Source organism: Prosopis cineraria, unplaced genomic scaffold (assembly GCF_029017545.1).
Source record: "Prosopis cineraria cultivar Desert tree isolate PC_DT_omini unplaced genomic scaffold, ASM2901754v1 PC8, whole genome shotgun sequence".
In the NCBI taxonomy this organism is placed as follows: Eukaryota; Viridiplantae; Streptophyta; class Magnoliopsida; order Fabales; family Fabaceae; genus Prosopis; species Prosopis cineraria.
In genome coordinates this window covers 1,567,130-1,580,332 of record NW_026555339.1, presented here as the reverse complement: position 1 = coordinate 1,580,332, position 13,203 = coordinate 1,567,130, and the positions used below count along the sequence as shown (strand labels likewise).

At 38.3% G+C, this 13,203-nt stretch overlaps 2 protein-coding genes across 3 annotated transcripts; both read right to left on the bottom strand.

The window, feature by feature from the left end:
• Positions 1-1,704: 1,704 nt before the first annotated feature.
• Positions 1,705-2,859, bottom strand: LOC129317065 (WUSCHEL-related homeobox 4-like). Of its 2 annotated transcripts, none has more exons than XM_054961402.1 (3): positions 2,576-2,859; positions 2,168-2,462; positions 1,705-2,059 (listed from the first exon to the last, which is right to left on the bottom strand). In XM_054961402.1, the coding sequence occupies exons 1-3, from the start codon at positions 2,816-2,818 to the stop codon at positions 1,914-1,916; spliced, it is 684 nt and encodes a 227-aa protein (XP_054817377.1). In that variant the 5' UTR covers positions 2,819-2,859; the 3' UTR covers positions 1,705-1,913. The 2 variants fall into 2 exon arrangements, with proteins under 2 accessions (XP_054817377.1, XP_054817376.1); XM_054961401.1 differs by having other exon boundaries at positions 1,705-2,069; positions 2,179-2,462; positions 2,576-2,854.
• Positions 2,860-11,649: 8,790 nt separating this feature from the next.
• LOC129318720 (ethylene-responsive transcription factor RAP2-1-like) lies at positions 11,650-12,676 on the bottom strand. The gene has a single exon (XM_054963638.1). The coding sequence runs from the start codon at positions 12,554-12,556 to the stop codon at positions 12,017-12,019; it is 540 nt and encodes a 179-aa protein (XP_054819613.1). The 5' UTR covers positions 12,557-12,676; the 3' UTR covers positions 11,650-12,016.
• Between the last annotated feature and the right edge of the window lie 527 nt (positions 12,677-13,203).

Sequence of the window (13,203 nt, the reverse complement as noted above, 5' to 3'; positions counted from 1 at the left end):
CAATAAATGCACAAAGCTTTTCACAATGTTAACTCTTTGAAAGAATAAATATAATAACAACGAAAGCTTAAAAACCTTTTGGAGTTTTTTCACAAACTTAACAAAAAGTAGGTGAGAAATCAGTTCACAACACTCAATATTGCTCAATAGTCATATTACTCACTCACTTAAATAAGGTCCTATTTATGATTTACTATTGAGAGAGATGTTAGGGAATGGATTATACTCATTGAAGATGTGTGGGAGTGAAGAATACTAGAAAAAATACTTTTTATGCGTCCAACATTAAATGCTCATCAGAGTACAAAAACATGTGTGGATTGACAGTTTGGCACAAGAATTTGGTCCACTTCAATCCATTTCAAGTGTGAGGCTATAATGAATCACGTGTGTTTTGGAGGATGGAAACACATAGCTTATCCATAAGTCGAAACACGCATGGGTAGGTTCAGGCATAAGCATGAATTGGAGGATATGGACTCTATAACGCATAACACAAGATAGAATTTGGGGGCTCAAGAATACTGCCATCAATATAACAAAAAAAAAAAAAAGGACCAAAAAGGTAAGGAAGAACTTGAGCACGCCACACACGATAGTTATCAGATGCGAGTTTATCAATAATAAAATTAGAAGGGCTAGGAAAGCACCTAAAGAGTGATTTGAAGAAGAAGAAGAAGACAAAGAGGCCATTCCAAAACACTAGTTGAGAAGGCCCTGATACCATAACAAATTAGGTGTAATTTTGCATTAATTTCATTCATAATGATCGTAGGTATAGTGTGGTGTATAAATGGCACACATTCTAACAGAATGCAAGTAGAGAGATCTCGAAACGTGTGATCAGGAATTCAGGATTTACAAACAATATTCCAGATGTACAATGACAGCCATACACTCTATGTTATAATTTAACCCTGGGTTTAGTAGTCTTGGGCTTAGACGTGGGCTTGGATGATTGATGACTTTGGGCTAAATGCTTGAATATATAGGTTTCAATACTGGCCAGGCTACTGTTGTTACTGAGAAAACAAGGAATCATTCCTCAAATTTTCACAAAATAACCAATGCAAGTTACATAAAATGAAGTATATTTTTTGTATGTGGGCATTGGAAGCAGCGGTATACCATTCAAAACAATTAAAAAGTTATTTTCAACTGATCAAGGGAATTTTTGCAATTTTCTCCCATTTTGTGGATTGAGTTGGAGGACTTACGGCACGAATTTAAATCCAGTTCACGTATTGTTTTGAAACGATCAATGTTAAGTTCCCTCCCGCTTCTCGTGGTGGGGTCCGTGGGGAGCACGCAGTGGCCCTACGAAGGACCGTGATAATTCGAATTTTCTCGTGCTAATGATGGAAAACAAGTAAATGCATGTACTCTTTGATTTATGGTTGATGTACCATGCTTTTGAAATTCTTTTACATACATGTTGGGGCGATTGAAATGGTTGGTATGATTATTTTTGAGTTTCGAGCTGGAGAACGTTCAGGCCCTTTCCAAATCGAAACTTAAGGTGTGAAAGTAAAGAGTAGGCTTACGAAGAAGAAATAGGTGCGTGGACTTCAGTGTCCGTATAGCTTCTGCTTTTAACCTAAAAGCTTTGATTCACAGGTTGATATGGTCAAAAGGGCTGGTTTTCAAGGTCACAGACAGTCACAACACTGAGCTGTGATCAACCCAAAAAAAAAAAAAAATAGAGACACAAATGGCGCTTCCATATTTTTAAAGTCAGGAATAGTGGCTGAGTACATTGAGCAGTAGAGCAGTACAGACAGACCGCTCTGTGCTACCTGTTAATTTGCCAACAGAAAGAAAAGGAGACAACGAAAGCACAATTTTAAAGAAGTCGCTAGTTGTCGAAATCAGTGAAGTTGAGGAAGTAGGAACATAAATAACGCGAAACCCATTCATCTGCCTTCCGGGTGCAACGGGAAAAGCTCCAGAGTTGTATATTCCTCATCTCTACGTAAAAATCTGCTTTCTTCTAACTGAAAACACTCAAACCCCAAGCTCCTACACTTCTTCCTCAACGGGTTATCTTGCTCTATCTCTGCTACTGGGCCCTGCAAAACAAAAATATATATCTACACATTAGTTTTTCGTGAAAGAAAAGGATACTAAAGGAAACAAAGATGTATAATTGAGACTGATAACGTCGTACGAATAACATACCCGTGTGTCCAAAGTAAAGGAATGGCAGTGGCAGGCGGAGGACTAGAAGAAGTGGTACTGGTATTAGGGTTGCGTTTCTGCTTTTGTCGTTCACGGGCTTTGTGGTTTTGGAACCAATAGAAAACATTCTTGCCTTCGATCTTGCCGTACTTGCCTAGCTGAGCAGTGATCTGCTCTATCTGCTCAGCATCCGGAGTTCGCATTCCACCCCTGTACAGCATCTCCAATATCCCTATCTGTTCCTGCGTCGGATTCCACCTCGTTCCTCCTGGGTGCGTTTCCACCTGCGTGCATTCGTTCCCGTTAAATTAACTAAACTAAAGAGATTAATTCCTCGTCTTTGGACTCAGGAAGATCAGTGCATGCACTTAATTAAGATGTAAGAGCACGCACACACCTGGGGTGGAGAATCTTTGTTGACGTGAAGGTGAGGGGAAGGGAGTTTTCTGGGGCCGCTTTCGGGTCTGATGAAGGAGTTGAGATCGAAAGAGGAAAGAGAGTGAGAGTGGGTAGTGTTGTGGAGCTTAGGAGCAAGAGGTCGTAAGCGTTTGAAGCCGAGCGTGAGGGAGGGTTCGTGCTCCCAAATGAGTCCACGTGCCAACTGATGCACCTTCATGCTTCCCATGGTGGATAACTGCATACCATGCCCCTCCCCGAGCCCTCAGACTAATTTTTATAGGGCGCCACACTGGGGAATGAGGTGGTGCCTTCACCACCAAATTATGAGGCAAGGTTGACTTGGGAATTCCCTAATACCAAATTACCAATAAATAAAAAAACAAAGAAAGTAGATGACACACACATTTGCATGTAGCGTAGGAAAATAAGAGTGAAAGGGAGGGGGCGTGTCGTGTGTGATAGACTGCGAGTGCGGTACTGTGCTAGGCGGTCAAATCGGTGCTTTTTTTTTTTTTTTGCCCCTTGCTTTCATGATAAGGTTTGCATGCTTTTCGGTGGCCTCTCTCTCTCTCTCTCTAAGAAGTGAGAAAAGATTATAGAGGCAAATTCCAAAATAAGATTTGAAAATGGAGCACTAGGGAGTATGCTTTTCATTAGATACGGGTTTAAAATGGAAAAAGAAAATACGGGAGGGAGTGAGAACTGAGAAGGAAGGTGTGAATGCCGTCTTTTGGGTCAGGAGAGGGTAGAGAATGTTGGAACACAGGCTGCACCATATCTGAAAACCATATCAATATCCTTCGGGAACTGTACCTGCCTCCAATTTCCAAAATACTTTGTATTGCTCTTCCTCATCTGTCGCGCTATCACCTCATAAAGCCACGACCCCGCTTATTAATTTTCGACCTTTTCTTTCCACTCCAATTTAATTTATTCAACTTTGTTTGATTATGATTGAGTGCCATACTCCTCCCCTTTTAACTTATAAAATAATTTAAGATAAGATAAATACTAATAAAATATAATAATCACCCTTTACCAATTAACTTTTTTGAAATAAAATTATAAATTTTTAAAAATATTTCTACACAATTAATTATTACATAATAAAATTATTTCAATCGTTTTTTCATTTAGAGGATAATATAGAAAAATTATTATATTGAAATTTTAGTTTTCTAAATTTTTTTATATTTTAAGATAATTTTTTACATTACTTATAATTTAATATGAAAATGGTAGTATATACTATTATACTCATGATGCATTTGATTGAAATTTTTTGAAAGGGATTGCTCCCCTTCTCTTATTTAGGTTTTTGCCTAATAAATGAAGGGAAGGGATGCCTTTATTTGGTTAAAAAATTAGAGGAGAGGGAGCTCTCCCAACCCACCCCTTCAATTTGGATTTTTTGGAGGGGAGAGGAGAGAAAAAATAATTAAAAATAATTTATAAATTTTAAACTATCTTTGATGTTAAAAAATTATGTATTATATTTCTCTCTCTCTTTCTTATAATAAAATAATTTTTATCACACTACAAAAATTAATATATAATTTTTTAATGTATAAAATTTTAATATTTTTATTAGATTTACTGATAAAATATAATATTAATCTATCTGTTCTTCAAACTTTTTATTACTATAAGCTCATATTTTTAAAACAAAAACTTAATAAATTATAATATAACAATTTTTTCAAAGTAAAAAATAAAAATAAAATTAAAGTTGATGAGAATAAAATGTTAATTTATTTATTTTAGTTCTCTACACTTTCTTCCTAGACCAAACAAAAATTTATTAAAATTCCTTCATTTCTTTCCAACCAAATAAACTCTTGAAGTGCGATGACATTTGAGAGCCGAGGTAAATATTGCAGCATAAAGTTATGCACGTGCAATTCAACATGACTCATGAGGGCGCAATACTTTTACACACGTTCGTGTCGGGGTCAAAAAACATGATGTAATTCGATGATTAAAGTCACCCAACTGCAAGCCAAGAATTCTTTTACACATTTTAATAATCACTTTTCAATTATACACACACATATATATCATAATTTAGAGGGGGCCGGGAAAGCAGATCAATGTTTCACTCTTTTTTTTTCGAATTTCAAAATATCACTGCAAGTAATTATGTGATCAGTTATTTCGTATATCGTTAGCAATCTGTTTGTGCATGTATGTGTGCAATATTATCCATAGCCTAGTCAGTAGAAGATGCGTGTGATTAGGCTAGTGGTGGGCGCGCGCGCGAGATCTGCACCTGGGGGATGAAATGTCTAATTTATTAGCTGGAAGAGGGGTTTTGTTAAGAGAACAAAAGGATAATCCAAAAGCATGGTTTGAAAATAATGCCATTAATGGGTGCGTGGACGTCGATCTCCGATAATTATTACTACTCTTAAACAAGGGTCGTGTACATGAAAGAATATGACACACGCGTTTGCTAGCTAGCCTGGCTTGGGCTGGCCTTGATGTCACCCTCCAGAATCTCCTTTAGCTCCCCCATCTTCCTCTTCATAATTCCTAGAATCCCGTCCCTCCTGCTTTCCAGCTCACTCTGATTTTTGAATGATCCTCCCTGGCTTCGCACATGCTCGTACATACTCTGGAGTTCTCATACATATACTCTATAATTTCTCATGCGCATGTATCTAACTTGTCATGATGAGAGCGGTATTCCAGTCTCTAGAAATGGTGGGAGTTAACTGATCGAACTTGGGAAGTTACTCGGGAAAGGCGAAATGAAAGACAAAAGGTTGGGGACTTTTGTTTTTAAATCACGAGTGTGATTGGGGACATGTCACTGTGATATGCTGCGGACGAAGAATTGAAAGAAATGGTGGAATTTTAACGGACCGCCTGATGACTGTAAAAACTTTATAACTTTTAACATGGTTTGATTTTAATCTTCCTGTATAGTTTTTTTCATGGCCATGTATTTCAAAAAAAAAAAAAAAAAGACAATGGTGGAACAATAATGATACCCGAGTTGACAAAGTTGGGCAATGACGCCGAGGGTGGGGCCTCTCCTCTTCTCAATTTGGCTTCTCATTTTAATATTCTGAGATCCCCGTATCTGATTGCGCCACTTTTACATCGCCTTCCTTCAATCACGACGACCCCACCCCTTCTTCCTACCAATGTATGACACTTGTCATTCCTACACACTTCCACGTCCATCCGCATTGCCTCCTTGCCTCCCTCCTTTCTTAGAACTCCTTCCAGCTAAAATTAACGTAGATATTTTTGGGAGATTTAACACTTATAAAATATAAAACATTTTAAAAATATTAAAATTTTATTAAGTAAAATTATTTTAATACTATTTTTCTTTATTTAATTTCCTATCCCCTTGCTCAAATTTTGTTCCCTTTCTTGTTTCTTTTTAATATATTAGATAAATATTATTTTTAAAAGTTTATATTTTTATTTTAAAAAAATATTATTAAGTGTATTTAATAAAATTTATTAACAGATGTTTATTAATACTTTCATTAACTCTGCTGTCTGTGATTGTGTTAAGGAGCTTCATTCCTACTAGCATGTCTATTTATTTGTTTATTTTTGCCAAACTAGCATGCATATTTCTAGGGAACAGGCTAATGAGGTTGGATCCGGATGTTCAGGCTTCACGGCAATGCTGTCGTATGGTTGTTTCCACCAAAAAGGGGGGAAAAACGTCAGGATATGCGTAGCTAAGCTAGCCAGGAGGATTTGTCGTTTCAAAGGAGACGAGGTTCGGAAAGTAAATTTAACTTTTGGATCTTAATGGTTGAGAAAGTAGAATTGCAATGATAATCAAGGATGCTTGAAAGTCGAAGAAATTTGGGGGTAATATGTCGGTCAAAGGTAAGGGAGAGCAGCACTGGGAGTGGATCCCACACAGTGGAAGAATCGGTGGGAACTCATCATTAGGGGAAGACAACGCCATCATTCGCACGTGTCTATGGACCATGTCTTTCGATCCAATTTTATTACTTGATGATAATAAGAATAATGTAAATATATTTTCGATTCCCATTTATCTGTATTCATATTGACATTATATTGTGTTGCACTCCTATTATATTTTGTCATTTTTACAAATAACTTTTGTACAAATGACTACTATTCGGTAGACATGAAACAATTGTGGATAATTAGACATTTAGACTTTTCGTACCACAAGGCTAGGAAAGACCGCGGTAGAAAAAGTTCATGATTGAATATTTCTAATGGATGACGAATTACTTATATCGTTAGAGGGGAAAAAAGATGTAGCTTCAGAACTCGTAATAACGAGATAAATTTTTCAATGGACGAGATTGGTTTTTAGTCCATAGACTCCAGCGGCAAATTTATCGAGATAGATTCACATAATAAGATTGCGCCGCGCTTTAAAACAGAGAGAAAATAATTCTATGAATTTTGTTGGCACGAGGTGGATAAATACAGTCAAAATTATTGAATAAAATGAACCAGCTAGACAGCAAGCAGGGTTCGTAGCCGCTGTGAGCGTTAATGATTCGTTGAGGTGGAACCTAAACCCAAATAATTTGCGGGGCGATGAGTCTTGAAAAAACGGGGAATGCCCAGAGGGACGTCAAAACGTCAAATCCAGAGAGGGAGAGCAGCGTAGTGTTGAGCTACTTTACTTTATCAAGAGAGGTGGGTGGGTAGGTGAGAGTTGTAATTTATAATTCTATCGTCCTACTCCTAGCAAGTAGTTGTCATGTAGCACGGAAATCTTTTAGGCTGGGAAATCGATGAAAGGGATGGGTGATGCCAATCACCGCGGCCGCTACTAGAGTGAAATCATTGCTTGGCTACTAAATAAAGAGCTAGGTAGACGAGGAGGATTCTCAACTCATGTCATGCATGTACGTGCATGTAGAATGTAGAGTACTCCTCTGTCATGAATTTAGGTACTAGAGTTCATTCGCTTTAGCTTTCGTGGACAAATAAACAGAAGCGAAAGGGATCAATTAATTATGAGGATGATGCGAGGGGTGAAATTGGGGTCATTTCATGCACGGCAAGGTGGGGGCGTGTGCGGAAGAAAAGAGATTCTGGGTCTTAGATGACAGAATGCACCCAAACTTTTCTATTATTCCTTCCCTTCCTTCTTTCCTTTGCCTTTTCCACTTTTACTTTACCTCCTCGTGCTGTTCGCCACAACTCTCCACATGGGTAAAAATCTTCACGACCTCTTCCCTCCTCCAAAAGTATATAACCTTTAATCATCATCTTTCCTTCCACCCAATAATTAAATCTGGCTCGCCCCTTCCCCTTTCTTTTTTTTTTTATTGTTTTTAATATAAATTCCCAATTGCTTTAAAGCCTCGACTCTCTAATTTCAACCCGTCTCAATAATTTATGCTTCGCACCCAATGCCCAATCCTGAGATTAAAGCTATCTTTCATGTCAACTGTTTTGGAAGGGTTTTTGTCGCTTCTCTTCACCATCCAATCGAAGAACGTACGGAGGGAGATGTCACCCGAGACCCCCTCGTAGTTTAATTTTACAATAAAGCCATCACATCATGTACATGGGAATAGACTGAACAAATGATGGGCCGGGCTGAGTCGGTGTGCATAACTGAAGCATCCACCCATGGTCTGGATGGGCCAGCTCACAGGCTGGGTGGGTCGGACCAAATAAAACCGCTTCATAATCTGTGATATCTTTCCCCAGCCTGACTCGCTCTTTTTTGGTCGGTTAAATAAATTAGATTGACCCATATTAATGATAGTCACCCGTGCATGTTGCTAGGGACAAATTAATTATCACAATAAATAAAGTCAATCGTGTTGTGCGCAATTTAATCTTAGTAGAGTTTAAAGCGATTCACATTGTTTAACAGGAAACCTTCCTAATTTGTACAGGTTGTGGGCACTGTGATTAGCTAATTATATATATATATATATATTAAAAAAATCGATCCCTGTAGTTTGATTCAATCAAAATTACCGGACATAAACATTCGAAGCACATTTTATTGAGAGAAATTGGGTGTGATAAGCAAAGGATCTATAAGATTACCTCCACCTTAATTGAAAACGCCTTGTTTTTGTCGGAGAAAAAGGGAAGATGAAAGCAGGACATTCAGTTATTAGTTGCAGTAGAGGCTACGACTTACAACACCCGAGGGCGTCCTCCCCAGTGGCAGGCGCGGCTCTCCCGAGCGTCCTTCGGATTTCCTGAACCACATCATAATGGCCATTTGTTTGACTCTGGTCTTGCAAAAGCAGTTGTATAACGTTGAGCAAAGCGCGTTCATCCTGGGAGAACTGATGCCTCTCTTGTATCAAAAGCCTCCTCACTGATGTCGATTCAACTGTAGTCTGATGAATCATTTACTGCCAATGCCGATATAATATTTCTTTACTATTTTAATCAAATTCTCTATGGTAGTTGTAGTCCTGGAATTTGCTTCCACGAGTCCGTTCCTCGCACATTATGTCCTACAAAAGTGCAATCCCCCTCCCCCCGAACCAAAAAAAAAAAAAAAACTCTCGTTGGATGAAAGGGACTCCTCTACCAAACGAACAAGCCCCAAGGAAACATCACCAGTTGCCACGCCCGTACCATCTCTCATTAACTCCCACATAATACGAAAACGAAATGCAGATCGCGTCCACATATAAGATAATGTTGAACGCGCATCACTATAGTCTGCGTAACCTTTTCTTTTCGGCTCACTTACAATCATTTTTTAGGCACGATGGCATTTTTCAGCAAGGATTCTTTTCGGCCTACTTTGAGTGGAGGGTTTTTAAATATTGTTAAAAGTAAGGCTTTTTAGCAGGGATCATTGGGAGCTCACAAAGAAGGCGCAAGAAATAGAGTTGATGAAGATGAAGTAAACGGAGTGGTGTTGCGGTGCAGTTGATGAACTGGGTATTGATTCCAATGGAGTTGGAAGACATATAATTAGCAATTGTCTTCTCTTATTGGTGGTGACAGTATTGGATGCCCGCCCCAAAATAATTGAAGGCGGCTCACGCAGCGATCAGTGGGCGCATAAATGTGCAGCCTCATTGGTTTTAGGCTCCTAGCCCAACAACCACCATGATGCATCCCACACTATTATACTCTATATAGAGAGAGGCCACCCACCTGTTCGTCACCATCAAGCCTGTCCCTTACCATCTTCATACCACCTCTGGTAGAATCGACTTTCTTACATTTCATTTCACTACCCCCCGTTCCTTTCATTTTTTTGTACCGCACAAATAGATACTACTCCAGATATTATCCACTCTTTATTTTATTCACATTCTCTACTGTCACCTCTACATACTTCACGTGCACCATTGCTTGTATCTCGCCACTAAAAAAGACAGAATAATTCATCATGCACATATAATCCCTTTCATACCGGAAATCTCACGGAGTGCATTTGCTGGTTTGTTCCCTTGCTTTTTTTTGGGGGGGGGGGGGTTAATATAAAAGGATAAACTCGAGGCATTCTAATTTGTTATCATTTAAAAGAAAAACGATTTTTTGTTTTCCTGGTTCAGAAGATAGAGGATCTAATAAAACATATTGAACACGCCCAATAATAAAACATATTGAACACGCCCAACAAAAACGGAATTCACTTTCATGCATTAGTTATAAAACTGGGGACTCTAATAAAACAATGTAAGAAATTAATTTATTCTGATTGAAACAATTCTAATTGAAAGAAGTGTCAATATTTAATATCTAACTGTGTACTTTAGATAAAAAAAATATGGGAGAGTTTCGATTTATACAGAGTGGAACTCGCTTTCATGTATTAGTTATAAAACTCTGGCCTCTAATAAAACTATGTAAGAAATTAATTTATTCCAATTGAAACACTTCTAATTAAAAGAAGCATCAATACTTAATAATGTAACCATATTTTAAACAAATTACTTCCGATAAACAGACATGGGAGAGTTTCTCTTTAGTTTTCGTCGGGAGAATACAACAAAATCTTTTGACAAGGGGGAATTTGAGAGGGCAAAGCATGGGTGCTTTCTATATATTACATGTTTGTTTATAAAATTTGTTATTTTTACTTGGAAAAAAAAAAGGATGAAACTAAACCGTTCCCCCACTTCCACGAATTATTTTATTTTGGCCCCCACGAGTTAGCCTCTGGATCCGTCACTGTCCTTGGACAATGATCAGTGACTTGGGCGGCCGCTCATAGTGATACATAGCACACCGCCAAAATGGAACGCATGCAGCGTCATGTTTAGACATGTAATGTTTTCGGCAGATAATTCACGTGCTCACTGTAACGATAACCATGAATCCTTTGACTCACTGATATTCGTATATACTTCAACACACAATTCCAATTTTCTTTAATTCGCTTCTCCCCCAATTGATTATTTTACCAGTACTTCTTGGCACCCAGTAATCCATTTATTGTTCATCGTTGAATCCATCGCTTATAATATACCAGAATAACGCAGGATCTGGGTAAAAAGAAGCAACCATAACAAGTCATAATTAACTTTCATTAGATCAGGACTATGATTTATACAACATATAAGTAAATTTTCATAGATCAGGACTATGATTTATACAACATATAAGTAAATTTTCACTATGATATCAAAATATCTCTAATAATTATTATCTTTTGCTGTGACTCCAACCATTACAAAATCTGACTATAAACTGTTTACTACGTAAGATTGATCAAGTCGAAGTAGGTGATAGAGTTCCTAGTTGTTTGTGCGGTTTCGACAATTCCGTCGATCGCGACAGCTGCTTTTTTTGGTGCCCGCCTGCCTTATCTCCTTATCCACTTGTGTTACTACATACCGCTGCGTCTCGGCTTTAGCATCTGCAAATGTGGTTTGATTCTTGATTACGCCACTTTCCCCAGCTCATTTTACTTATTTAATCATTTATCTTCGTCTCTTACCCATTAAATTCCATTGTACATATATAATTAATATATTATGTGTGTATATGTGTGAAATAAAATCATCTGAGTGATTTTTTTTCTAAATATTTGAACTTGTAAAATTTAAATCCCATATGTATATGGTCACGCAGATAACATGGACAATTTATAAATAAATGCTCGGTTCTCAATTGATCAGTGAAAAAAGTTGCTTCAATAATTAAACAACGTGGTTCACTTTGACCACTATCTATACTGGCTTATAAACTCACCGACCCACAACGTTTTTGTTCAATGTTCAAGCTGACAAAAACCACACGGCCTCCTCTGATCCGATACACAGAACATGATTGATTCCACACCGACCTGGTACTTCTGCCATCTAGATCAAGCTAACTATATCCCTTCTTCACAAATTAAGTGGAAGAAGCCGAGACGCTAGAACTTAGATTCAACACAGACGACATCACAAGATAATTATCCGAGAGGAAACATAAAGTAAAACATGGGAAAATTAAGTGACCCGGGGGCTTGAAATCAGTGTAAATATATAGTGATCTAATTGTAATCCTCGACTGCAAGATCTTCGGGTCTGGGGAACTCATTCAGGTCGGGTTTGTCGGAGGTGGTTTGGAGATGGGATTTGGTGTGTTCAAGAGCGGCTTGGAGAGCGTCGACTCTGGCTCCGACTTCGGTGGCCTTCTTGCGTATGGAATCGGGGGACATGTGGCCCTGGACGTCGAGGCGGTGGTCGTCGTCGTCGTCTTGCGATAACAATTCGGGGAAGTTGAGGCGAGCAGAAGGGCCTCTGAGATAGAAAACGGCGGTGTCGTATGCGCGAGCGGCAGCCACTGGTGTGGTGTAGGAACCCAACCATAGCCTCGACCTCTTGTTGGGTTCTCTGATCTCCGCCACCCACTTGCCCCACTTCCTCATCCTAATCCCTCTGTACGGTTTCTTTCTCGATTCATCTTGCTTTCGCTTCTCCGCCTTGTTTCTCATCACCGTCTTCCTTCTGCAACACTCTGTTTCCTCCGTCCGTATCGCACCTGCCTCACTTACGCGGTGACAACGAATTAAGCTATAATTATATGGCATGATACCCTCTTGTCCATATAAATATGTGTGTGTGTATATGGATTTTCTCTCTCGTCTCTGTATATATATAATAAGATAAAAAGAGGGCGAAATGGAAGTAAAGACTTGGGAGAAATATGTTTCTTCAGAGGCGGAAAGGACTTACTCTTATACTCATTTTATACGGTATTAATATGAAAGGAGAAAAAAAAGGTATAATCATGGAGATAATAAGAAGGGGGGAGAGAGAGGGAATGAACTTCTGACTTGGCTGCTAACGTGTCGAGGGAAGAGGGGACCACGTTGAGTGTTGTTTTTTAAAATCCAAAGATGGCCGACACAGCCCATCAGAGCCATCTCTTTCTCTCTGTTGCACATTCCACGTAGCATGTTGGGCCCCGTTATGACCGCCGACGTGGACGGGATACACTCCTACCGCTTCCTACATAAACCCTTAAATGTGTGAATAGAAAAAATATACTTACAAATCCTTATACTTTTATTTAATTTTAAATTTAATTTTTATAATTTATTTTATTTTAATCAAATTCTTATAATTTCATCTATTATATATGTTGACCCCTTAAAGGTTAAAATTAATAACAAATTATTAAATTTTACAGAACAAAAATACTCTTGGAGTTTTCAAAATATTTAATTTAATACTT